Source organism: Lutra lutra, chromosome 14 (genome assembly GCF_902655055.1).
Source record: "Lutra lutra chromosome 14, mLutLut1.2, whole genome shotgun sequence".
Classification (NCBI taxonomy): Eukaryota; Metazoa; Chordata; class Mammalia; order Carnivora; family Mustelidae; genus Lutra; species Lutra lutra.
In genome coordinates this window covers 76953132-76980441 of record NC_062291.1, presented here as the reverse complement: position 1 = coordinate 76980441, position 27310 = coordinate 76953132, and the positions used below count along the sequence as shown (strand labels likewise).

The 27310-nt window shown below is 48.0% G+C and overlaps 2 protein-coding genes and 1 long non-coding RNA gene across 4 annotated transcripts in view; 2 read left to right on the top strand and 1 right to left on the bottom strand.

Annotated features, from left to right (window-relative positions):
- The window catches only part of EIF3A (eukaryotic translation initiation factor 3 subunit A), a 38997-nt gene extending 37674 nt beyond the window's left edge, over positions 1-1323 (top strand). Inside the window, exon 22 of the mRNA XM_047701676.1 lies at positions 96-1323. Within this exon, the coding sequence (XP_047557632.1) occupies positions 96-325 (230 nt within the window). The 3' untranslated portion in view covers positions 326-1323. The remainder of the gene's footprint in view (positions 1-95) is intronic.
- Positions 1324-3845: 2522 nt separating this feature from the next.
- NANOS1 (nanos C2HC-type zinc finger 1) lies at positions 3846-6622 on the bottom strand. The gene has a single exon (XM_047701677.1). The coding sequence runs from the start codon at positions 6501-6503 to the stop codon at positions 5625-5627; it is 879 nt and encodes a 292-aa protein (XP_047557633.1). The 5' UTR covers positions 6504-6622; the 3' UTR covers positions 3846-5624.
- A 434-nt stretch (positions 6623-7056) lies between these two features.
- Positions 7057-25587, top strand: LOC125084435 (uncharacterized). Of its 2 annotated transcripts, none has more exons than XR_007122616.1 (4): positions 7057-7426; positions 8130-8261; positions 8778-8932; positions 24325-25587. It is a non-coding gene; the product is annotated as an uncharacterized LOC125084435 (long non-coding RNA). The 2 variants fall into 2 exon arrangements; XR_007122615.1 differs by lacking the exon at positions 24325-25587 and adding an exon at positions 21625-22642.
- Positions 25588-27310: the final 1723 nt, after the last annotated feature.

The window sequence follows — 27310 nt, the reverse complement described above, 5'->3', positions numbered from 1 at the left end:
AATTGGAGGCATTCCTTTTGCTGAAGTTCTGTTTAGTCTGAGCCAGTACAATAAGGTACAAACTTTACTCTTTTTCTTTTAATTAAACTTTTTAGTAAGTTCTTGGAGGCGTGCTGATGACAGGAAAGATGAGCGGGCAGAAGAGCGGGAAGCCCCTCGTCGTGTTCCTCCCCCAGCTCTTTCAAGAGACCGAGAAAGAGACCGGGACAGGGAAAGAGAAGGTGAAAAAGAGAAGGCTTCGTGGAGAGCTGAGAAGGATAGAGAATCTCTTCGTCGTACTAAAAACGAGACTGATGAAGATGGGTGGACCACGGTACGACGTTAAATCTCAAGATAATGGATTCAAACTCATGTCTCACATAGGTTTGATCACATTCAAGGATTATTATACTTGTGCTTCAACCAGTCTAAATTGGATTCTTTAATGTTGTCTCACCGTAACACAAAAAGCATGAACTTGTATTAATCCTCTATAATAGATTGATGTGCACTGTGTCCACAGGAGGTTGGACGGCCAGGCCATTTTCTGGAATTTAAGGTGTTGCATTATTTCATCAATCATTTGTTTACAAAAAAGAAAAACTAAAAAATAAATTTAAAATGTGAACCCGTCGGGTATGGAGTAACACCTGTATCTTGGTATAGAACTGATCTTTCTCTTTTGTTTTTGAAATACTTTATTGATTTGGAATGAGGTATGGTTCTGTTATAGAAAATGTATTTGAAGATTCTTCAAAAGCAGGGGCTAAAATGACTTCCATATCCTTAGTGGTTGAGACGTACCTCTAGGTATTTTGAGGTATTTACTATATTAATTACATTTAGAAAGTTTTTAGGATCACTGTAAGTGCAGTAAACATTACAAACATTGGATACAGTGGGATTTTCTGTAGATTTTACTTGAGAGGTGAGTATAAAGCAATTTGCAGTCATTATTGTAATGACAAGAGTACTACTCAAGTGTGAATCCAGAACAGTTACAGCTTTTAAATTTTAAAGCATTTGGTAAAACTATTGCTGAGTTTTTTCTGTTGCCAATAGCAGACTGCTTTTCCATTAATGGAGAATTCATGCCTTTCAAGCATTTTAAATATGACAATATTTATAAATGTGTGGTTTGGAGGAATTGTTTAAATTCTTTTTCCTAATTTCCTTTCTCTTCAGGATAGATTCTTTCAACAAGTAATTTGTAGTAATGACTGTGTTGACTTCAATTTTGGAGTGTCGTAGCTGTGTCAAAGATTAACTATTGGGTTTTATTGAAGCCAACACAGAACTTGCTGCTGTGTTTTTTCTTCAATGATAAATAAAATGCTTACAGAATTTGTTTTAGTGTTGATTTGTAGTTACAGTCAAAGTGTTGTACTTACTGTGGTGAGTTTGCATATCCAGTTGAGTTTCTTGTTTTGAAAAAATTTTTCTTGTTGCCACTAAATGTCTCAACATTTAGAATCAAAGAAAATAACTAGAAAAACATGGCTAGGATGTTTCCTTCCTTAATTAAGGAACCCCTTAGTTTTCTTGTAATACTGTCCTCTCTGTGAGCCTTGTATACATGGGGTGTGGGTAGGTGGGTGGTGTACTATTTTGGGTATTCCCCTGAAATTAGAAAAAATACAATTTCAGAGAATGTTAGTAGCAAATTGATTGTGGCTACAGGTACGCAAATTATTTCCAGTATTGGGTGGTAGTGAGAATACTTGTTGGTACAGCTATAGTAAGGCCAGAAGAGGGAGTATTGATCCTTTTTTTTACTTAAATTATCAGATGCAGCCTTTTCTGTTTGATATTACCAGTGACAGAAACCCCTTTTTTTCAACATTCAGTTTCTTAATATCTAGTATTTCAAACAAGTGGAAATGTTAAAAGGTCTTTGAGGAGAGGGCCTGCTCTTTTTAATAAATGACAAAACTTGGGGCAGTAACCTGCTGAGTCTCCCCATTCATTAAAAATAGGACAGCACTGATGGCCCCAGGGGACTGTTCATTTAAGCTGATTTTTTAGGAGAGTTATGGATGTATGTCTGATGGTTAGGTTAGTCTGCAAATGTACCCTTCCTGCCAGGACCCTTTCCCAGGTAAATACTATGCCCCCAAGTTCTTTGTCCTAGGAGTTGGAATCCCAAGCACAGGATGGGGGCAGAAGAGTCTGCTGCACTTTGTGGTCCAGCTCTTAAGTTTCTACTCAAGACCTCACAGCCTTCCCCTCCATCCCCCAGTATTCAGATGTGTCAAAGGAAACTTTGGATGTTCAGTCCAGCCTATTCACTGTGTCTAGAATGTCTTCATGTTCCCAGCGCCTTCTGCATTTTTAAAAGATTTTATTTATTTATTTGAGAGAGAGAATGAGAATGAGAAGTGCGAGGGTCAGAGGGAGAAGCAGACTCCCTGCCGAGCAGGGAGCGTGATGTGAGACCTGATCCCCGGGGACTCCCAAGATCATGACCTGAGCTGAAGGCAGTCGCCTAACCAACTGAGCCACCCAGGCGTTCCCCCTCACCATCTTTTTAAAGATTTTATTTATTTGAGAGAGGCTTTTGCATTTTTAAACAGGAATGCCATTGCAGTTAATACATGTGGATCTGAGGGTGGAGACAGGGGCCCAGAAAAGACTATATCCCCCTAGTTGTCCTTACTGGCTTCCAGAAAGAGGTGGTAATGTGGCTATGTGTGGGGATGCTTTTATGTGCTTTACCTGTGTTGTTTTTTTTTTAACCAAAGACATTTTGACTAGATTCATTTCTAATCTTACAAGTCTAATTGACATAGATATTGGACACAGGAAGGAATGCAGGAATGTTTCTCATGTGGCTAAGCACAGACTAGAAAGTGAGGACTAACACTGAAACTTCCTGTCTTTTCCTTTGAGGTCGACCTATTTGTAGTAATTTTAAAATAGACAATTTTGGCTTACAATTAAAGCCAAAAGTTGTAATCAAAGTTAATTCTGCACATTCCAAAAAGGACTGCGTAGGAAAATTAAATTCCAAAGAAATAAAAAGCCACTCACTGCAAATGTGTCTATAGAAAAGGATAGGCAAGGTAAGCAGTCTACCTGCACAGCTGGTAAAACACCTTCGAGGCTTCCATCCATATGTTGTTTTGTTTTTAGCCAAATACAGACATATTCTTATAAAAACAAGGTAACTTTGTCACACTATTTTTTTTTTTTTTTTTACTTTTAAAACTTGGGTTTCTCTCTTACTCTAATTTTTTTTTTTTTTTAATTAAGTAAAGTCAACTTGCCAACGGGCTCAGATTTACAACTCCCAAGTGCAAGAGTGACATGCTTTATCATGGAACCAGCCAGGTGCCCCACACCCTAAATTTAATTTTTTGCAAGTACTTAAAGTTTTAGATTGAGAGTTCTAGGCTTGCTCCTCTTAAGGGCCTTAGAGTGTGGTTAGTACACTTTCCCTAAGAGATCTCTAGAAGATTAACTGTAGTAATACTCTATGCATGCTCGAACTCCCAGTGTTTTAATATTAGCTGGAAAGCAGGCAAATTTGAGGGGGGCTGATATTAGTGTTTTTAATGAATGAATGTGATGGTTGCTGGTAAAACTGTGATGGTGTCGATATCAAACTCTATTAGGCACTTCTCATCACTGAGGGATTCTCATATTGAACATATCAAAGCCATGTGCTTGACACCTAGAACACAGTGTAACAGTTTGGCTCTTTGAAAATACAAAGTAGTTGCCTGCTTAGTCCTTCTAAGCTGGGGAATACATTGTAGTGCTCTTTGAAAAGGTAGAAGTAGGAGAGGTAACAGAAATTCTATGACCTGACAACTCCCCAAGACCAAAATTAAACCGGTATATTTTCTACCACAACAAAAGAGAATAATCACATGATTTTATTAAGCTCCTTGAGTTTAAGACTGGTCACATCCAGAGTTCTCTGTTCTGGGGCTGGACTAGCAGGCATGGATTTTCTCTTGGCCAACATACTGTCTACCTGCCCCTCTCCCCCTTGTTCTGTCACCCCTTCCGTTGACCAAAAAGGCTCACAGCCTTCCAATATTATTGACCTCTGCTTCTATTTGTATCCTCAAAGGAGTGTTCAAGCCAATTTGCTGTGGAGGAAGTTAGCTGTTTGATAGAAAAGCAGTCTAAAGGAGCTGAGCTCTGCGACTTGAATCTGTATTCGTATGACTGTCTCTTGCTGGCATTTTCAGATAGTGATGTATTTTGTACATTTCATATGCATTCATCCTAATTCACTTCCATTTTTGCCTCCTGTATCTGTCCTGATGGTAGCTACAAGCCATGATGTGGCATCTGGCATGGCTATAAATGAGGGTGGGAGCTAAAGTTAGGGTTAGGAACATGTGTCTAAGGATAGGGTCTAATCTTTGTGGTAAGTGGTGGGAGTCCAGAAACAGACTAGGGTCTTCTAGGGGAAAAGGGAGCATGGGGGAAGCTGTGTTTGTCTTCAACCCCCACTCCACAATTTAATTCCTTCAGTGCTTATTCTGGTTTGAGGGTGGCTTGCTCCCTAAAGCCAGACAAAGCCCATAGTGGAACTTTCTTGAACACAGGTTGTTACATTAGCCTTCCAGAGCTCAGGATCGCATCTTCCATTTCGTTTGAGAGGCTACAGCTGCAAGGAGCTTTCTGCTATTTGGGAACTCTGAAATGGAGCAGGGTGAATTAATACTGTTCCCTTTTGATCTTAATGTCACAAATGTTTTTAAAGAACTGGAAATGGGGAGGTGGGTGCATGGACAAAAGACCAAGTAGCAAAGTTATAGGCAAGATCAATGAATTCATATACTGTTACTGTATAAATACACAAGTCAAGTTTTTAAACAGCACCAATTTTCAAGTGTATACACAACAGGACTATAACTTGGCACAAATTTTCAAGGTGGAAATGCTAGTTGCTAGTTTAGTAATAAAAAGATCTGGTACATAAAAGATAAGGAGCTGTATTCTACCTGCTACAGATGGTGCATTTTTATACCTCCAGCCAAGTCTGAAACAAACCACAAGGAGGGAGTACCCACACAAATTAATACTGGAAAGTTTACCAAACCTTCACTTCTCAAAAGGGTGATGCTGCCAGGGGCTTGCTTCACCTGGAATTAGAGTAACTGATTAAGGACAACTAAGAATATTGTTTCCAAACAATAAAATAGTAATTTTGCCGACATTCCGTAAAATCGCCAGTTTTCAGTTCAGTTATGAGGCTTTTAAAAAAATATTCTAGACCTAGTAAAGTGCCTCCATAAAATTAAACATCCGAGATTAGATTGAGACAATTCATACTGATGCGCATCTAAAATAGATCGACGTATACAGTAAATAAACAGCGCCATTAAGTTGCCAGATTTCAGGTAGTGGGAAACACACCCAGCCTTCACCGTCTGGATGTGCACAAACTAGAAACCAGAGATAAATCAAAATTGTAGCGTCTAGTCTTAACCGCTCTTCGACAGCAAAGTACTCTCCGTACGGCCGGATTGCTTTCAAAAACAAAAACAAGACTTCCCCAGTGGAGCTAACTGCCGAGCTCCACGCCTCTCCAGCAGCGAGGGAAAGCTGGTGCGCACACCGAAAATGAGAGCGAGCAGGCGGGGACCCTGGTGCCGTCCGGTGGCAGCAGACCGGAGCCCAGGCCGTCAGCGCGGCTTCTTCCCGGGCTGGCAGTCCCTGGCGCTGCGCGGCGGCGGGCGGGCGGCGGGCGGCGGCGGCACTTTGGAGAGCGGGCAGTACTTGATCGTGTGCGCGTTGTCGCCGCTGGCGCCGCACAGGGGACACGTGTAGCGGCGCAGCACCGGGCACAGCACTCGCCCGTCGGGTCCCTTCAGGATGTGGGTGGTGTAGAGCGCCACCGCCTCCTTGTTGTTCCGGCAGAACACGCACACCTGCAGCTCGGGCTTGAGCAGTCGGGCGGCCGCCGCCCCGGAGGCGGCGTGCAGCCGGGGCTCGGCCGCCCACGCCGGGGCCCGCTCCTCGCGCGGCGCCACCTCGGCGGCGGTCGTGGCTGCAGTGGCAGGCGCGCAGCCCAGCAGCACGGCGGCGGCGCGACCCGCGAACGGGCTCAGCTCGGCGAAGCGCTCCTCCAGCAGCCCGGCCTCGGCGGGGCCCGCAGCGCACAGCTCCAGGGCGCGCAGCTCCAGCGCGCCGCCCAGGTAGCGGCCCCGGGACCCGGGCTCGTCGCTGTCGTCGTCGTCGTCCTCGTAATCGGGCGGCCCCAGCGCCGGCCCCAGCGCCCCGAGCCCGGTCCCCGCATGGGGGGAGCAGCAGGACGAGGAAGAGGAGGAGGGCGGGGAGGTGCCGCCGCCGCCGTCTCCGCCGCGGGCGCAGCCAAAGCGCGGCTCGCCGTCTACCGCCTTGGTGATGAGCGTGGCGAGCCCCAGGTAGTCGTTCCACGAGCTGAAGGGCTGCGGGTGCGCCGGGCCCTGGGCGCTCACGTAGCGGGCGCTGGGCACGAGCGCCATGGGCGGGGGGGCGCGGCCGCGGCTGGGCGAGCGGGGCGCCCAAGGGAAAGCCTCCATGGGCGGGCTGCGGGCCGCGCGCACCGCCTCCCCGCGACCCGCGCGGGCCGGACGGAAGGGGAGCGCCGAGCCTGCCCGCCGGCCTGCCGCGGGGTGGGGCCGCCTCGCAGCCTTTTATCGGGCCCCGCTCCTCCCCGTCCACCCCCCCCCACCACACACACACACACCCCTCGGCCCCGCTGCCGCCGCCCTGCCCCCTGCGCTACCCCGCCCCGGCCTCCTCGTCCGCGCCTGGGACGGAGGCGGAGCGGAGGCGGGCGCGCCGGGGGCGGGCGGGCAGTGCGCGCGCTCCGCTCCGGCCCGCGCAGCTCCCGCGCCCCGCGCGCTGCGCCAGGCGAGCCAGCTGCGGGCGGCTTTCATTCTGCGAGGGGGCGGGCGAAGCGCCGCCTCGGGCCCCGGCGCTAATTGGCTGCTGACCACAGCCCCCTGCGCCACCGGCGCCGCTCGGGACGCCTATTGGTGAATCTGTGGAGGGGGGCGTGCCCTGCCTGCGCTGCTGGGAGGGGAGGGCGAAGTAGGGGGAGACGAGGGGAAGGGAGGGGAGGGGCTGCTGCTGGGGCACGCCTTCTCCTGAGCGCTGTGCTTTTGAGTTTGGAGCAGGTGACTAGGCCCGAGTCTCCCCGGCGGGGTGGCGAGACTCCCCGAGGACAGCGGTAGGCGCGGGGATGGGGGAATGCCCCAAGGTCTGCGCACCGTCCTCCCAGCTCTGAATACCCCAGGTCGGCCCTTCTCCCCGCTCACAGGCATCAGTAGGGAAGGCTGTGGGGAGGCAGGGTTTGGCGCGCTCTGAGGATGCAGTCATCAAGACAGAGCTGCCCAGCAATCGAGCAACTTCCGTTTGCACAGTGCTTTGGACAGCTTTCAGCTGGGTGAAATCTTCGCGCGAACCTCGGAGGCTGAGACAGGTTATGGTTCTCGCCGTAGTAAGTAGTGGAGGCATCAGGACTTCATCGTGCAGCAGACTCCCAACAGGTGTTCAGAGCCTGGGTGGCCATTAGCTGGTGACTTAGGTAGGGATGGGGGCTGGGCCAAAACATCTTCCATCCTCTGACAGGGGTTGGTGTGTGTGTGAAGGGGAGGCTGCATCAAAAAATGGGCTGTATGTGCAGCTTGAAAAATAAACCATATTCAGCGTCACAATTTAATACTTTAAAATGAGTCAGATATTTTTGTAAAAACGATGGAAAACAAATTGGAAGATTTATGCTTAGGAGGGTGCGGGGTGGTCATGCCCTTCCTAGGAGAAGACACAACACTTTTTAAAAAATGGAAGGTAGGAAAGGCCTTAGGTACTGGGAAGGATTCTTTAGGGTTCTGTGGGACTGGGAAAATGCTGCCTCTGGTGACTGGGCTGGCAGGCAGGTGGGCAGGTCGGGACTTTCCTTTCCCTTTCTGGTGGTGTGCTCTGGCTGGAGAAACCGGCAGGAGGCAGCTGGTGCTGACAGCCCTCACCATGCAGGAGGCTATGCTTCTGGCTCTGACTGTGTCCAGCAGATTTAGAATGGCCCAGGAGGGGCTGCCCAGAACCTCATGCTGGCACTGGTTTACTTGAGAATGAATGAGGGAATCAGACTGTCACCTGCGGAAGGGGCCTTTGGGATCATTCAATCCAGCCTTGCTTTACAGATGAAGAAAATGAGACCCAGAGAAGAGAAGGATTTCTTCAAGGTCACATGGTGAATATGTCACAGCCAGACTAGAACTCAGGGCCCTTCACGAATGGCTTGCTGGCCTTCCTGTTACACATGGACCCCGAAGGTATTTCAGACTATATGTCTGTGTGTGCGTCAGCAGAAACTGAATGTGGAACACGGGGGAAACAAAGAAGAGAAATGAGATGGGGCCATGTGCCTTTTGCTTGGACCCCTATCCTCAGGGAGCGGGCCGAAAGCCAGGTGGCGGGCACAGGGAAGGACCTGGGGCAGTAACTTGATGCTTTTTCTAGCCACCTGTCTGCACGAAGGGTTGAAGATATGTTTCTCAGCCTCTTCATTTCCTCCTCCCTAACGGTTGATTTAGGTCATGAAACCAGGCAGTAATAGTCTGCACTTGCCAATCCAGTTCCTTTTTCAAGTTTGTGTTGGCATTCAAGTTAAAAAGTCATTCCTTTTTTTTCCCTCCCCCTCTCCCACCAAAAATAAATAAAAGAGCCCACAGAAGCGTGGCAGGTTTGCTCACACTGAGCTCCAAGCTCTGACCACAGGAACACCGGGCCCCTAGAGTGGAATGAAGATTATTATTCTATAAATGGAAAATTCCACTCTGTTCGCACAGCCCTGCAGCTCGCATACTTTCAAGGTATGCAGACTTTTCAGCTCTGAGGAGTGGGAGCCACTGTTCTGAGAAAAACTTGTGGAAGGAAAGGAAGGTTTAAAACTGCCAGCTTCTGGGTCGGCTTCCCCTGGGTTGGGCCAGAGGGAGTGCAGCAAGTAAGTGAGACCTTTCCTCTCCCACATCACGTGATTTTTAGCCCTTGTGGGTTTTTTTGTTTGTTTGTTTTGTTTTTGTTTTGTTTTGTTTTTTGGTTTGTTTTGTTTACCAGGGGAATGAAAACTTTTCAGTGAACCTGAGCAAGAACAAATGCCATGCAATGGGGCTGAGGGCTGAGCGGGTGGGTTGTGGTGACAGCGGAAAGATGCCTTGGAAAGAGGTGGAAGGGAGCTCATGTGTCCTGGGGGGCTTGCTACCTGCCCTTCCCTCAGGCTGCTCACCTTAACTGCTATGGGCCTTGCCCACAGTAAGTTGTTTGATCTGGGAAGACTGTCTGGAAGTGGAGGCAGAGGGCATGAGGCTTCCCCCAACACCCCCCAGCACGTGCAGCCTCAGTGGACTGGGGAGCCTTTGCTGTTAGTTACCATAGAAAGGCCCAGGCGGGTGCCTGATCCGGTTCTGGCTTTAGTAAACGATTCCTTCTGTCACAAAACACAGACCTTAGCCGGGCCATGAACTCTCTAGCTCTTTTTGAGGTGGTGGAACTTGCTTTAGAGATATTCTTAGTACCTTGGTGAGGTCTGCCGGCTTTTCATCCCCCTTCCAGAAGTCTGGAACCAAAACAGACAGAAATGGCCAGAGCGTGAGAATTTCTTCAAGGGATCCCCTTCGATAGGTGGAGGCAGGAGACCAGTTGGGACAGGCCTCCTTTCGGAGGATGGAGGGTGTGGCTCAGTTTCTTCTGGAATGGGGCCTGCCCAGCACAGGCAGGAGGCTCTGGCGGGACAGGGGTGGGTGGCGCGCGGGGTGGGCTGCTGGGCTTCAGCATTCCCACCTCTCCGCATGGCTCCCAGCCCCCAGCCCGAGAGGCAACACACAGGCCTCAGGCATCTCGAGGATCTTAAGAAATAGGAGGTCAGCCCTGGGGAGTGAGGCAGCTTGGCAGGTGTCCAGGAGGCTCTAGAGATGCTGTTTGTCAGGCTCTGGGCTCCTGCGGACCTGCCTGCCAAGCTCTTTCTAGGTGGGTCGGGTATATTTTGGTACCTTGGGGATGCTCTCCTGTCAGTGTTGACTCTGTGTGGTCAGAGTGTTGACTCTCCGTATCATGCTTTTGGCCAAGCTCAGGGAGTCCCAGGGATGGGGTTTCTGCCCTTCGGGGGCTTAGAGTGAGCTAGAGTTAGCTGAGAAGCGCCGTGGTGAAGTGGGGGTTGCTCCTTGAGCCGTGGCTGTGTTTTCATCCTGGCGCTTCTGCAGAGTCATGTGTGGCCTTGGCTGAGGGGCTTCACCTCTCTGGGCTTCAGCAACTTCCTCTGATCCTCAAGGGGCTCATCATGTCAAAGGGCAGGCACTTCACCCTTCTCGCTGACTTATTCCAGTTCCAGATGAGTCTCTCCCATGGTCTCTGGGGTTGAGCTGTGACAGGTGTAATCCAGCCAGACAGATCTCATTTCCCCTGGGCATGATTGGTTTAGGAGGGGCTGATGACCCAGTTCTGGTCCCTGAAATGTCAGGGGATGTCTGTTAGGAGCACTCTGGGAGGGCATTTGCTCCCTTGTGTAAAAAGAAAAGAAACAAAGACCAGGAGCTTCCCTTTCTTCCAGCCACTGGCAGGTGACGGAGCCAAGGCCGCCCTGAGGTGATAAGTCTCAGGGGCCAGAAGCTGGCACACTGGGGACGGCTTCTTTTTTAAGAAGGCGCCATGTGTAGCCCCAGCGTGGGGCTCGAACTCACCACTGTGAGATCAAAACCTAAGCCGAGATCAAGAGTCAAACACTTAACCGACTGAGCGACCCAGGTGGCCCCAGAAAAGTTATTTTAAAAAGCCTCGGGGACATTTTTGTGGATGACTTGGTGACTTGTTGCAAAAGACCATTAAACAACTTTATCGTTTCAGCCACTGTCAGGAAGGGACTTTACTTACAGCTGAGTTCGTTCTAAGTGAAACTCGTAGCAATCTGAAAGAAAAATGTATTTGATAATTCTGTCAGAAAGGTAGGATTCAGCAGTCTGGCCAGATGGAGGGGACAGCCACGTCAGAACTGTGGGCTTAATGACAGGGGTGGGAAGAAACAAAGGGGAGTGGGAGCAGGGGCTTCGTAGTGTCTCCTCTGTCACCAGCCCTGTCTTGCGCCAAAGTCTCCCAGCTGAGAGTAATAACATACCCCTTCAGACCAGGGGCTTTACAGCGTCATCTCACGGACCCCCCACCTGCTACCTGGCTGCCCCGAGAGGCAGGTTCTGTGACTGCCCTCCTGGTGCAAACGGAGAGGGGCATGGCTCCCAACCAGTGTTCCTCTCACTCCAAAGCTGGGCTTGTCCCTCCTTGGAAGTACCTGGTCATAACTTGGCCACGGGATGTCTGGGGCCCAAGAGGTGGAGGAGGCCAGCCGGGAGGAAAAATTGGGCTCATTCCACCACGAGTCAGAGATTGTCCCCCAACAAAGCCAATTCTGGTTGAAAGAGGTTAGATTTTTCTATTTATCCAGTGGCGGGTACATTGGTCCAGTGAGTAAGGCTTTCTCTTTTTGACACTCGCCCCACTCCTCCCAGCCATGTCGTCTCCTCTTAGAAACCTGGGTTGTCCCATTTTTGTTTAAAGCACATACTGCCCGGAAGGCTGATGGCCTGCAAGGCAGATATCCTGGAGTCGATGATGCCCAGAGTAATCATAAAAATAGCTCACAGGTATGGAGCCCTTTCAAGGCACTGAGCATGAACTCCTGTCCTTTCTTAGACCTTCCCAGCAGTCCTGAGGTGATACCCATTTCACAGAAAGGAAAATGAGGTTTGGGGAAGCAGAAAGAGTGTACTACTCAGCTTCACCCAGCTAGTTAGTGGGTGGGATTTCTCCATGGCCTGTGCTGTGGGCCTGGACGGTCTCCTGGCCCGTGGACATTCATTCAGTTAGAATTCACAAATCCTGCCTCCCGTCTCAGGTGTTTCCCTAAATGGGACTACCGGCCTTCTCTTGTTCCTCTTCAATGCCCTCTGTCTGCAGGAGGGGAGGAATCATATATAAAATAATAAGCTATAAGGTCAAGATTGTTCTCCAGTGATGCATAAAATGGTGAATGATAAGGTCAAGGTTGTTCTCCAGTGGGCCTGAGGGCTGGAGTGGGGGCAGGGAGGAGAAAAGGTCAGTGAAGGGGATGAGACCAGAGTGCCAAACGGGGCTGCTGGGTATGCTTGTGCAAGTTGTGCACTGCACAAGGGCTTTCCACGCAAGGGGGTACTTGTTTACTTCACAGCTGGGGTCATGTGTATGAGTGAATCTCAAATAGTTTCCTGCAGATGTGGAGTAAAGTATCTTTTTCGGTATATTATGACAGTTTTTTTCTGACAGATGGTTAAAGATGTCGTGTGGAAGAAGTACCTTTTCTTAATTGGCCCAAAGCCCAAAGCTTTGGCTCTAGGCAGAGGCACGAAATGCTAAGCTTCTTGAAAGCAGACCTCATGTGTGCCATTTGCGAGGTGCCCAAGGAGCCTTTTTAAAACTTCAGGTGGAAACATCTCACTAACTGAGCAGACCAGGTAGGGGTCTGGCCCAGGTCTGCTCTCATAGTTCTGGGTGAATTTTTTCTGTCATTTTAGACATCTTCTCCTGGCCCTACCTGGCTTACATTTGTGTTTTCCAAGCTGTCATGAGTTCCCCAGGGATTTCTTTTCTTTTCTTTTTTTTTTTTTTAAGATTTTATTTATTTATTTGACAGACAGAGATCACAAGTAGGCAGAGAGGCAGGCAGAGAGAGAGGAGGAAGCAGAGGCTTTAACCCACTGAGCCACCCAGGCACCCCTCCCCAGGGATTTCTGGTGCCCTCAAAGTGCCTGGCTGAGGATGAGTGGGCAGCGGAGTCTGTCCTGGGGCATCTCTGGCTCAGGAAGCAGAAAGTACAGTGATGGCCTAGGATGGTTTAAGTTGAGTAGCCTTGAGCAAGTCATTTCCTTTCTATGGATTTCAGTTTTCACTCACTTACAATGATTGGTTGGGCTGTCTGGTTTCTTGGTCCTCTCTAGTTCCAAAATTTAGGTGTTTACCATCAAGGCCTGGGACCGAGTCCCAGACTGAGTGGTGGTTGAGACGGACGTCCTTCTGACCTCATGGAGCAAACAGGTGATGAGGTTTCGGTGGGAGGCATATTAGCTTCCTGCTGCCACTGTAGCCCATTACCCCCAGCCTAGAGGCTTGAAACAACAAGAACCTCCTTTCCTCCCATCCTGGAGGTCCGAAGTCTGACATGGCTCTCACTGGGCTACAGTCGAGGTGTCTGCAGGGCTGGAGGCTCTCAGGGGAAGCTGCCTGCATTCCTTGGGCTCCTGGCCTCCTTTCTTTTTCAAAATCAGCAACAGCAGGTTAAGTCCCTCTCTCCTGCCACCTCTCTTGTTCCTTCTGCCTCCCTCTTCCGCTGTGTGATTTTAGCAGACCTACCCTGATAATCCAGGCTAATCTCCCCATGTTCATGCTATCTCATTAGCAACCTTAGTTCCACCCAGAACCTTTACTCCCCTTTGCCATCTAAGGTAGCATTCTCAGGGATGGGGAATTAGGATGGGGACATCTTTTGGGGCCATTATTCTGCCTCTGCCTCCTCCCAGAGGACAGGGGGACCCCTTAGCAGAGGAGTGTCATGAGTCCCAAGACCTTATCATATCCAGAGGTCAACTGGGCTGGTAAATTTAGGTTTCCTTTGCCTATCAAGACCTGACATGGTGCAGGGGAAGCTGTGGGGTGAGAGGGCCCTACACAGTGTGCGTGAGTGTGTGTGTGGCCCTCAGGCAGATGGAAGGTCCGAGTTGCAGGAAGGAATGGAGAGCAAAGGAAGTAGTTAGTGTGTGTGTCAGGTCCTCTAAACAAACTTAAAATAATAGTTATGATGATGATGTCACTTAATTTGTGATTAAACCAGACAAAACAAACAGCCAGGTACAACAACAACAAAAACACCCCAGCTAGAATAAATGCTCTACAGTCCTTGCCTTGCTCAGGAGGAGGGTGAAGATACTGACAGCTATAATATTCTTTAACTTATGGAAAATTTCAAGCATTACAAAAGTAAAGGTCATGGTAAAAAGAACTCTAACCCAATTCACCCTTGATATATGATGAATCTTATCTCTACACTGATTTTTCACTCCATCTCCCATGCCATGGATCATTTTGAAGAAAATTCTGAACATCAGTGTTCATTAAATTTAGATTTTGATAAATTAGGTCTATATATATAAATATATAGGAAACCAATGAAAAAGATGGAGGGTATAATAGCAGATGTAAGGAAATGGAATGAGGAAAAATAATCAATTCAGGAGAGAGCATGACAGAAGGAAAATCATCACGGAAATGGGAGAACGAATTGGCAGTATACAATAAGATGGTGGAAATAAATCCAAACATAAAATTCCTTCTAGTAAATGTAAGTGGACAAAATGGTTCTGTTCAAATACAAAATTTCAGACTGGATTTAGAAAACAACTCTAAGGGCATCTGAGTGGCTCAGTGGGTTAAGCGTCTGCTTGCGGCTTGGGTCATGATCCCAGAGTCCTGGAATCGAGGAGCCCCACATCTGGCGCCCTGCTCGGTGGGAAGCCTGCTTCTCCCTCTCCCTCTGCTGCCTCTCTCTCTGTCAAATAAATAAATAAAATCTTAAAACAAAACAAAACAACCCAGCTCTATGGGGGTATCCGAGTGGCTCTGTTGGTGAAGTATCCAGCTCAGGTCTTGGTCTCAGGGTCGTGAGTTCAAGCCCTGCATTGGGCTGCCCACTGGGCATGGAGCCTACTTTAAAAAAACATACAGCTATATATCCTCTGTCAAAAACACATATAAAATGTAAGGATGCAGAAAGGTTAAAGTTAAAAGGATGAGAGAAGACGTGCCAGTAGACGCTGAAAAGGAGGCTGATAGAGCTGTGCCGACAGCAGGCTAATAGGCTTATGGCAAAAAGCTTTATTAGGGATCAAAGGGCGGCTAAAGGGTTCGCTTTACCAGCAAGATATAACAATTCTAAACTAGCATATATCTAACAATTTAGCTTCAAAGCATATGAATGAAAACCTGATGAAATATCAATAAGGATATAGGAGATTTGAATGACAATTAACAAGCTTGGCTTTATGTATTTTTATGTACCTGCATACCCATATACATGTCATTATATAAAATCGTATGTAAACACTGCTTTGATAATTGCAGAATTTGGGTCGCCTGAGTGGCTCAGTCAGTTAAGCATCTGCCTTCAGTTCAGGTCGTGATCCCAGGTTCTGGGATCGAATCCCACATCAGGCTTCCCGCTCCTTGGGGAGTCTGGTTCTCCCTCTCCTGCCCACTCATGCTCTTTCTCTCTCTCTTTCAAATAAATAAATAAAATCTTAAAGAAAATAATTGCAGAATTTACATTCTTTTCCAGCACTCATAGCGCATTTATAAAAGTTGACCAGATTCTGTACCATCAGCTAGTATTAACAAATTTGATAGGATTGGTGTCACATCGGATTTTCTGGCCACAATTCCATTTCGTTAGAAATCAACAGCAGATGATAACTAGAAAAGAACATAATACAGGTAAGTGAAGGAACCGATGAAATGGGGAACAAAGATATGATAGATGGCTGACAGAGCTAAACAGTGGCTTCTTAAAAAGACGAATACAATTAACTTGGCAAATGAACAGTTTCTGTGACTTGATGCTTCATAAATCTGAAAATGTATAGGAAATGGAAAAATTGCTGGAAAACAAGAACTCTCTCAAGAAGCATGTATGGATGGGTGTATTTATTTATTTGAGGGGGGGAGGGCAGAGAGAGAGAGAATCTCAAGCAGACCCCCACTGAACATGGAGCCTGATGCGGGGCTTGATCTCACGACCCTGAGATCATGACCTGAGCCAAAACAAGAGCAGGGGGAGCCTGGGTGGCTCAGTGGATTAAGCCTCTGCCTTCGGCTCGGGTCATGATCTCAGGGTCCTGGGATTGAGCCCCGCATCAGGCTCTCTGCTCAGCGGGGAGCCTGCTTCCCCTTCTGTCTGCCTGCCTCTCTGCCTACTTGTGATCTCTCTCTCTCTGTCAAATAAATAACATAAAAAAAATCTTTAAAAAAATAAAATAAAACAAAATCAAGAGTAGGATGCTTACCTGACCAAGCCACCTGAGTGCCCCAAGAATTGAAAAACCTCGATGTTCTGCAACATTTATATAAATTGAGTCAGAGTTTAAAAATCTTGGGGCGCCTGGGTGGCTCAGTGGGTTAAGCCGCTGCCTTCGGCTCAGGTCATGATCTCAGGGTCCTGGGATCGAGCCCCGCATCGGGCTCTCTGCTCAGCAGGGAGCCTGCTTCCTCCTCTCTCTCTGCCTGCCTCTCTGCCTCCTTGTGATCTCTGTCTGTCAAATAAATAAATAAAATCTTTAAAAAAAAAAAAAAATCTTTTCACAAAACACCAGATCCAGTTGATGTAATTTTTTTTTTCTTCAGGCGACTTCAGAGATAAGTTCTATTTTTCAAGGAATAAATAATTTCAGTTCTACACAAACCATTCTAGAGTTTAGAAAATGAAAGAATCATTTTCTAATTCATTTTACAAGGCTAGTGCAACCTGATATAAAACAACAAATATAAGAAGGGAAAATGACAAGCCACGCTCTGTTGTGGACCTACAAGAATCTGAAACAAAATACCAGTGAGCAAGAGAATGAGCAGTGGGGAGGGGCCGGGGGAGGGGGAAGCACACTCCCCGCTGAGCAGGGAGTCGGACTCAGCCTCTGGGCTGGACCCCAGGACCCCGAGACCAGGACCTGAGCTGAAGGCAGACACTTAACTGAATGAGCCACCCAGGCATCCTAAAACTCTAGCTTTTAAAAGACAATGTAGAAAAATATCCTTATGACTTTAGGGCAGGAAAGGATTTCTTAAGACACACACAAACTCCACTAACTGTAACATTAATAAATAGTACCTAATTAAAATTAAGCACTCCTGTCCCACAGAAAGCACCATATAGTAAGTAAAAAGACAAGTCATAGAGAGGAGCTATTTGCAATACATATGATTGATAAGGAAGGGACTTTGCACCCAGAATATGTAAAAGAACACCTAAAAAGTTGGTATGATTTATACAACCCGAAAGAAAAACTGATGAAAAGTTCCTGATAGCAGAGGAAATTTGAATGGCCAATAAATAAGAGGATAAATAAGATTATAATGTGGGAAGTTTATACTGACTGCTCAGTCCAAGGTTATGTGTGGTTTCAACTTCACTAGACATTGCCAAATTTTTTTCCAAATAGATTTTACCAATTTCACCCCCTGTGGCCATGTACAAGAGTTCCAATTCTGCCACATTGTTTTTTTTTTTTTAAGATTTTTATTTATTTATTTGACAGAGAGAGAGATCACAAGTAGGCAGAGAGGGAGGCAGAGAGAGGGGGGAAAGCAGGTTCCCTGCTGAGCAGAGAGCCCTATGAAGGGCTTGATCCCAGGACACTGAGATCATGACCAGAGCCTAAGGCAGAGACTTAACCCACTGAGCCATTTGCCCCTGCCACATTGTTTTTTAAAGAGGGGTTTTTTTTTTTTTTTTTTTTTTTTTTTTTTTTTTTTTTTTTTTTTTTTTTTTTTTGTCAGAGAGAGAGGGAGAGAGAGCGAGCACAGGCAGACAGAATGGCAGGCAGAGGCAGAGGGAGAAGCAGGCTCCCCGCCGAGCAAGGAGCCCGATGTGGGACTCGATCCCAGGACGCTGGGATCATGACCTGAGCCGAAGGCAGCTGCTTAACCAACTGAGCCACCCAGGGGTCCCAAGAGGTTTATTTTAAAGTAATCTCTATGGCCCACGTGGGGCTCGAACCTACAATCCCCAGATCAAGAGTGGCACGCTCTACTGACTGAGCCAGCCAGGCGCCCCCGAGTTCTAGTTCCACCACATTCTGGTCAACATTTAACAGTAACAGAATATTTGATTCCGCCAATCTGGTGGTGTATACATACATCCTCTGATGTATCACTCTGATGATTGGGCTTCTCCACTAAGGCTTCTTCACCAAGGCAGACACCAGTCAGGACTTCGGGTGGCTTCGAGGAGTTTCCAGTCTTCCTTGTGGTGGCGGCAGATCATGGATAGGGAAAGGAAGTGCAGGGAGCCCCAGGGTTGGACCCTTGGTCCTTAGTGAAGCTGAAGGTGGTGCGGTGGGATGAGGCGGTCCAGGAAAACATCAGCGTCTACTCTGAAGATAAAAACAGGAAGATGAGGAAATTTGAACCTGGGTCTGCTTGTGTGAGGAGCCCTGCTGGGCACAGCAAGAATGCTTGTAATTTAGGTGTGTCGCATTTGGGATTGCTTTTGGCCCAACTTGAATGTCTCCTGGGTAGCTATTTTGCCTCTGTTTACGGCTTTAAAAAGTTGCAGGAACTTTGCCCTCATGGCCAGCAACGCTTGATCATAATGAAGTTATAAATCAAAGAGTTAAATTTAAGAAATGAAATGACACACACAGAAAACTGAGAATGAAATGCATGTAAACATTTCCCTATCTCTGACCTGGAAGGGTCTTTCTAAAAATTTAGATGATGGATGCAATCCCAAAAGCAAAAGCACTAGATCAGACAACATGAAAATGTGTAAAAAAGTAACAACAACAAATGCTAAATGGCAACAACGAACAACTACTCATGGCAAATATTTCCCCCAAACAAAAGTGTATGGCATGTATTTCCAGAACATATTTGTCATATGAAAATACAGGGTCACAATTTTTTTTTTAAAAGATTTTATTTATTTATTTGACAGAGAGATCACAAGCAGGCAGAGAGGCAGACAGAGAGAGAGGAGGAAGCAGGCTCCCTGCTGAGCAGAGAGCCCGATGCGGGGCTCGATCCCAGGACTCTGAGATCATGACCCGAGCCGAAGGCAGCGGCTTAACCCACTGAGCCACCCAGGCGCCCCCAGGGTCACAATTTTTAAGGTCCACATACATAGGGTCGTATTAAGAGCTGGCTTTGGAGTCATACAGACCTTCCGCTGTCAAAGCCAGCAATGGCCAGTTGAGTCTCTTAATTCAAGTCTCACTGATACTGAGGCTCCTGCCTCCACCTTTCGTAGACAAGGACTCTTGGGTTTACATTGGACCCACCCGGATAATCAAGGCTAATCTCCTTCTGTTAAGATCAGCTGATTAACAACCTTGATTTCTTCTCCAGCGTTCATTAGCCTCTGCCGTGTAGGGTAATGCACTCACGAGTCTGGGTGGCCGTTATTCTGCCTGCCACACCAGCTGTGTGACCCTGAGCAAGTTATTCTCTTGAACCTCAGTTTGTCTTCAGTGGGGTTTCTTTTTTTTTTTTCCCCTCCCAGTGGTGTTTCTTAACCTCAGCCCTATCGACCTATTGGGACAGATAAGTCTTGGTTGTAAGGGCTATCCTGCACATGATAGGATGTCTAGCAGCCTCCGTGGGCTCTATCCATTAGATGCCATAGCAACCGTCCCCCTCCCCACAATGTGATAGCCACATATGTCTCCAAACTTTGCCCCATGTCCCTTATGGGCAGAATTACCCCTTGTTGAGAAATGGTCTGTACAATAGCTGTTCTCACTTCTTAGTGTAGCTGTGACTGTCAGACTAGATGGTATGAGTGTAGCCGTTGAGTGTCAGGCTAGATGGTATGAGTGTAGCCATGACTGTCAGGCTAGATGGTATGAGTGTAGCTGTTGAGTGTCAGGCTAGATGATACGAGTGTAGCCATGACTGTCAGACTAGATGGTATGTATAAAAGATTAATAGAGTGGCACGTTCCTAGCAAGGTCTCCCCACATGGTATAGATCTGTAGCTTACTTTTCTTTTTTTTTTCCTTCTTTTTCAAGATTTTATTTAATCTCTACACCCAATGTGCGGCTTGAATTTAAAAACCTGAGATCAAGAGTTGCAGGCTCCACTGACCAGTCCAGTCAGGTGCCCCTAGGTCTGTAGTTCACTTTTTTTTTTCCCCAAGATTTTACTTATTACTTTGTCAGAGAGAGAGAGCATGTGCAGGGGGGAATGGCAGATACAGGAAGATGCAGGTTCTCCTCTGAGCAAGGAGCCCGATATGGGGCTCGACCCTAGGACCCTGGGATCATGACCTGAGCCAAAGGCAGATGCCTGATGACTGAGCCACGCAGGCACTCCTGCAGTTTGCTTTTTTAACATTTAGTGTGTCTCAGAGGCTTTCCAGGTCAGTATATACAGAGCCACCTCACTCCTTTTAGCTGCTGAACAGATGGACCGTGCTTATTTCGGCGGTGGTGACAAGCTCCCTGCCCCCTCCTGTGTCTGGCAGGTGCTCAGTGAACAAGGACCTCTCGCTGGATCGCCGACTGGGAGAAGTGCTCCGAGGGCTGGAGCAGCCTGTTGATATTTTAGTTTTCATCAACTGTGCGAAGCCTTGGAGTTCTTCTGGTTTGAATGCGTCAGAGTCTGGTCTGGAAATCTACCCGAGATTATTTTTAGCCTACTTGGCCAGAGGACCAGCCGCTCAGTGCAAACGTGGGCTTGGGGCTGGAGCCCGTCCACAGTCCACGTGCTGCCTCTAGCAGTGGCCACAGACTCGGGAAGGTCTGCCTGGGTCTAGGGTGGACCTGACCGATGTGGAACCTTGGGCTCCTGAATCTTAAAGTAGGACTGGGGATTTCCTGGGATTGGCTCCAGCCAGTAAGTAAGGGATCCCAGGGGATGCCTGGGTCCTTTCCCGGCCCTGCGGTGACTGTGTCTGTGACGGTTGTTGGTGCTGATGGGACCTTCACATGCTGGCCTCAGCCTCTGCCCCAGCTCTCCCCAAGCTCCAGACAAGCTGTGAATGTCCACCTCACTGTGCCTTTGCTCAAGCTGTTTGCTCTGCCAGGACCTTTCCTCCCTCCTTTTTGGCATTCAAAGCTCAGCGCAAATGTCCCCACTTTGGTCAACCTTCCCCCTTTCCTACAGGGAAGAGCTGGTCACTTTTTTCTGAGGGCCCAGGGACCTCGTACCTGTTATGTCCTGGTCACAAGGTAGGACTGACTTCTGCTACCTGTCTGCTCCCCTCCCCAGAGGGGGGCTTCTGGAGGCCAGGAACTTGGTGCCCATCCTAGAGCCTGGCACAGGGTAGAGCTCTTCGAATGTCTGCCTGTGGAGGGAAGCTCCCTCAGTTCGGGGTAAAGGCCAGGAGGAAGGCTCCTGTGGGAACAGAGTGAGTTGAGAAGACCGAGCTGAGGGATCACATGATGTGGTAACACCCGCCATCCGGAAGAGGCCACGCCTTGGCTGTCCTCAGGATAACGTCTGCATTGTCTTCAGAGTGTCCTTACGGGCTGGAACAAAAAACTCAGCACATGAGAGGCTTTCGTCCAACTCAGATGAAATCTCTCATTTCTAGAAAAATACTACAGGAAGACGGCCATCGTTTCAGGGATGATAAGGATACCTCTGTGTGAAACCTCTTCAACCACTCTCCGTGTGAGCAGTTCATCAGGTGGACATCGTAGTGGTCACTTTTCTAGGGTCTGACCCCCAAACCCTCAGCCATCCACGCGCGATGGGGCTGAGGAGCGGGAAGTGAGTGGAGAGGGCTTGGGTCATGATCTCAGAGTTCTGCGAAAGCATTTTTCTGTGCAGAAGGCTCGGGTCCTCTGTGAGAACCTATTAACTTGTACTCTCCGTACATTTGTAAGCAGCACTTGTATCTTGTTTCTCAGCTCAGACCACAAGCTGTGGTGATGGAGAAGGGAGTGATGTTGAAAGAGGAGAACCCAACCCGGAGGGAGGAGACCAGCAAACTGTCAGAGAAGCTCCTGTGCCCACTGTTAGAGCAGAGCCACCTTGGGTTGGGTTACTGAACATTTGAACAGATAACTCACATCTGGAGGCCTCTGTAGATAATACTGTGTGGGGGTAGGATATAATCATTGGACGCTGTTAATGCTAAATTATCTGTGTAAGAAGGCAGGCTATGTAGAACACAGTTTAGAAAATGATTAACACGTAGACTGGTGTGTGGCGTGTCTATCCTGTACTCACTTAGGTGGTCTCTTTCCTTTATTTATCACCAGGTAAATAATGATTGACTGTGGGTCCTGTGTCTGGCAGTGTGGGAGGAGCTCCATGCTGTTACCTAATTTCATCTCTGGCCCCCAGGGAGATAGGATTATGGGTAATCCCATTTTATAGCTGTGGAGGGTGAGGCTCAGAGAGGGAAAGAACACAACCAAGGTCACACAGCCAGCAAGGGCTGGAAAGGACTTTGATCCCAGGTTGATAGGCTCTGAAGCCAGTGCTTTTACCCCATTTGCCCTGACTCTCCTGTGGTCTTCCTCCCTGGCCTCAGTGGACTGCAGTCCTGTTGGGTGTGTCCCCTGCTGTCCTTTAATCTCTACACTTGCCCTGCTCCGGGAAAGGTTCAGCCCTGATGGAATTACCTCCCCGGGAGGCTGGAGACACCTCAGAGCCCCTGAGGTCCCCTGATGTGACATTTTGCTGATGAAAAGCTCCTTTCTTGGAGGCAAAGAATATTCATTGTCCAGGCACAGGAAAAACACACCATGTGTCCCCTGACAGCCCAAAGATGAATCCTGACTGTCTGGACATGCTCAGGGTGTACCCATGGCCTTTGGGTGAACCAACCGCACCTTGTCTCGGCCAGAGGTATAGTCTAGGGCCGTCTGTCTGCCTAGTGACTGGTCCAGCTGGAGGGCCAGAGATGGCAGTCCCGGGAGGCAAGGCTCTCCACTGCTCAATGAAAGGACAGGCACTGGCACGGGAAATGTTAATGCAGATCACCGTTAAACAATATCATGAAACAGTAGAACCCCCCCTTTATGGTCATATGAAACAGTTGGCATGTATATTTATCTCTATATATGTTGTGTGAAAAATATAGAAATTTGTAGGAGCACCTGGTTGGCTCAGTCGATAGAGCATACGATTCTTGATCTTGCGGTTGTGAGTTCAAGCCCCACATTGGGCATAAAAAAAAAAAATATATATATATATATGTATATATATTATATAATATAATATATATTTCATATATATATGTATATATATTATATAATATATATTTCATATATATATGAAAATATATGTAGTATAGAAGAACATACATAAAATTGCTATACAGTGGTCTTCTCTGGGTGGTGGAATTATGAGTGATTTTTTTTTTTTTTGTAGAGTTATATATTTTACTTATTTCTGAAAGAGACACAAAATTCAAATCCAGGACACTAGATTCCAAACCCTGTGCTCTGGGCTTGTCTGTGCTGCTGTCGCTGCTATTGAAGCCCAACAGTGACTGTCCCACCCTGTCCCGGGAGACGGCAGCCAGCTTGCTGCTGGGACCAGGCACACCTGCTGGAAAGGCCTTGGGAGCTACACCTGCTCCTTCTCCTTCTTCCCACTGGATCCCTCGCGCTGCGCATGCGTGTGCTTTCAGCTGGGATTTTGTGGTGCCAGATTCCTTTCTCAAAACAGCCCAGGTGGAATTCTGGGTCCTATATGTTTCTTCACCTCCCACCACTGCCGCCCGGCCCCCACCCCTAGATTCAAACCTTATGATGGCCCTGGAGAGATGGGCTGGGAGAGTGAGGCAGGCGGATGGCGCTGTGTGATGTCTTCTTCGCTTTCCGCTGTCTTAGTTTGGGCTTCTGTGAAAGACAGTGCGATATCATAGATTGGGTGGTTTATAAACAACAAAGGTTTAGTTCACGGTTCTGGAGGCTCGAAGTCCAAGATCAGGGCACCAGCAGATTTGGTGTCTCGTGGGCATCCTGTTTCCTGGTTTATAGATGGCCATTTTCTCCCTGTGTCCTCACATGGTCTCTTTTATCAGGGCTCTAATCCCACTCAGGAGGGCCCCAACCTCATGACCTAATCACCTCCCAAAGACCCCAAAGACCTCCTAATACCCTCACATGGGGGATTAGGCTTCAGGTTAGGAATTTAGGGAGAACACGAACATTTAGTCTATGGCACTCTCCTTCTCAGCTACTCTCTGGGGTCACTCCTGTCCCACACCTCTACCCTCTGCTCTCCTCCATCTCCCCCAGGAGATCCTGCCCAGCCGTCAAGGTCAGCTCACGTGCAGCCTCCTCGGTGAGACCCTTAGCACCGGACTGGGAAAGTTTCCTCTGCCTAGCATGCTTTCCCACACTTCTTTCCTCTAGTCCCTCATGCTTCTAGGTTTGGTAGGGCTGTCAGTCACAGCACAGCCTCTGCCGGAGGAGTGGGCACATGACACAAGCTGGCCAGTCAGAGGATACAACCCCCCTTGGTCCCAGAGACAGGATCAGCGATGGGCATGTGACTCAAACAGGACCAATCAGACCCCTCCCTGAGATTTGTAGGAGAATATGGCAGGAGAGAAGTATTCTCTGCTTACCCATGATGCCATGACTCTGCAGCTGCTGATGGCCCTTTCGCCTGCATAGAAAGAGCACTTCTGTGCAGAGGGAAACCATATACAGATAGAGCCTGAATGACAACAATGCTTCAGCCTCTGGATCCAGCTATACCTGAAGCAGATACTCCTGACTTCCCAGTTAGGTGAGCCAGTACATCTCCTTTTTGGTTGAGCTGGTTTGAAATAGCGTTCTTCTCCTTGCATCTGAAGGACAAATGACCAGTACAACTTCCTTGACATCCCTGGGGCTTCCCACCATGTGCCTCCTTGGAGTTAGTAACTCATAATTCTGTGCTACACTATCGCCACTGGCAATAGTCCTCCTCAGTAGGACCTCCCTCCTCCTTTATCAGCCCACAGCTCTGAGACCAGGTATTACTAAAATGAGTGAAGGGCCATTGAGCGAATCGGGGGAGGGATGAGTGCATGGAGACCCTTTCTGCAGCTCCTGAAGTTTCTACTCAAGGACAAGCTGGATCTGAACTTACCTTGCAAGCAGACTTTAAGAAAACAAACAGACCTAGCCCCACCAGCCAACATTCCTACTTCAGGAATGAGGCTGGGCTGGGGCAGTGCCTTGATGATCCAGTTCAGACCTGCCAGTGGCTGAGAGAAGACAGAACTGTTTCCGGAGGAGTAAGAGAGCCTGAAGCCATAGCACTGGCACCTGTCGGGGACAGAGCTGACAGCAGAGTGCTTTCTGGCCCCTTGGAGGGCAGCCAGGAGCTGGCCAGGAGGTCAGGGTCATGTCCCCTTGTGGTATCGAGGCCAGGATCCAGACAGGAGTTGGACAGAAAACTGACTTCCTGCCAGGAATCTTGCCATGCACAGCTTCAGCTCCTGGGGAAGAGTTCAGATTTATTTCAGGTGATGCAACCCTGGGACACAGGCACTGTTTTTAGAGTGGCTACGAGAATAAAAGTTATGATGGATTTTTTTAAAAAATGGAATCAAGTGATCAGCATGTTTCCAGGTCTGCAACTTGTCAAAACCTTGGTGGACAGTTGAAGAAATGTTTTCCTATAATAAATTAGAAGGCGTTTTATTTTCCTTTGGCTAATCTTTCATCGTAATTTCAATTGTGGTGTGGTGGGGCAGGATTCTTTTTAACTAATTCTGCCCTGAAACATAACATCTGCTGGTCTCAAATTGCCAGAAAGAACCGTTGATAAGTCTGAAATCGGTGGAGAGTAAATATTAATTCTACAATTTGTCCATATTTTATTTTCATCTGTGGACAGCACCATCTCCTCCTTGCACCGGTTCTCCAATAAATACCATGATTGTGACTTGGGTATTCAGTAAGTCCATGGATGGTGGTTTCAGCAAAAGCGTGGGCAGCAGGAAAGGCAAGTCCATATTTAAATACTCTGTTCCAATGAGAAAACATTGCTGCTCCTTCCATGATGGAAGTGATCCATAGTCGTCAGCTTGCCACCATCATGAGCTGGTCGCCTTGGGGAGTGGAGACATTGTCCCCAGATGAGCCTTAAGGAGTGGAGGGGCGTGTTGTTGAGCTCATGCATGTTCTCCAAGTGCCACGGCCACTTGGGAGTCCGTTCAGAGCCAGTGTCCAGTCATCTCTACAAGTCTAGTTATTTTCCCTTCTCCAAAGCAAAATCTGGTAACCTGGTAGAAGGCTGTTTCAGGGCAGCCGAGTTCTTTCTCAAGGGGACTGTGGCAGATTGTGTTTCCCAAACTCATGGCTCATGGAAGGTGGTTCATCGCACACGGTTTTCTGTAGGATACCATGTTGAGATCCCTCCGCTGAGTGGTAGGGCCTGTGATCTCTTCCTTTGAATCTGGGTCCATCTTAGTCCTAAAACATGGGCTTAGTCCACGGAATGTGGCTGTGATGGTTAATTTATGAGCCAGTGTGACCCGGCTAAGGGACGCCAGAGACCTGGTAAAACATTATCTCTGGGTGTGTCTGTGAGGGTGTCTCTGGAAGAGATCAGCAATTGAGTTGGTGAACTGAGGAAATCAGAGGGTCCTCCCCTCTGTGGCTGGACGCATCCAGGGTGCTGAGAGTCTAACTAGAACAAAAAAGCCGAGGCAGGGAAAAAATTCAGACACCAGCACTCCTGGTTCTTGGGCATCTAACTCCCATCAGGGTTCACACCATTAGCTCCCCCCTCCCCACCTGCATTCTCAGGCCTTTGGACTCAGACTGAATGACACCACTGGGTTTCCTGGTTCTCCAAAGTGCCCATCGTGGGATTTCTCAGCCTCCATAACCATGTGAGACAATTCCAGCAATAAATCTTCTCTTCTGTCTATCTGTGTATCTCCTATTGGTTCGTTCCTCTAGAGAACCCTGACCAGTACAAAGGCAGCAGTGATGATTGACGTGAGGCTAGGTTATAAAAAGCAATACAGTTTCCATATGGTTCTCTTTCTCTCTCTTTCTACACACACATATGTATGTATATACACACATATCACAAACACACACATATACACACACATGCACACATATATGTGGGACATGTGCCTTGGAAATCCTGAGCCAATGTATACGAAGTCTACCAGCTTTCCTGAGGCTGCCATCTTGGAGAGAGCACATGTGAAGTCCATATCAAGATAGAGAGGGGTGGTTGAAGGGCCCAGGGGTTCCAGGCCTCAGCTGTGTGCATGTTTACACCCTCTAAGCTTTAACAGCCAGACTTCTGGATGAGACTTCAGATGATTTCAGCCCCCCGCCTTTGCGCTGCCCAGCGGATGCCAAGTAGAATAGAGATGGGCTGACCATAATGCCAATTTATGAGCAGGATAAATGGTGTTTTAAGTACTGAGTTCTGGTTTGGCATAAGCATTATTTTCAGGGCCTCTGAGCCTCTGGACTGGCTAAAGTCTGGGAAGGGTTCAGGGGCTTTGACTCTCTGGTGCTATTCAAGCCAAACCTTTGTTCACCTGGCCTAGAGCTTTCCTCTTTATACAAACGAAATCAGTAGCAGGGTGCCCATCTCTTTAGGTCCTAGGGATGT

What these genes read in the sequence shown, in the direction of transcription:
- NANOS1 (XM_047701677.1), bottom strand. Translation starts at nt 6,503, where the DNA reads ATGGAGGCTTTCCCTTGGGCGCCCCGCTCGCCCAGCCGCGGCCGCGCC.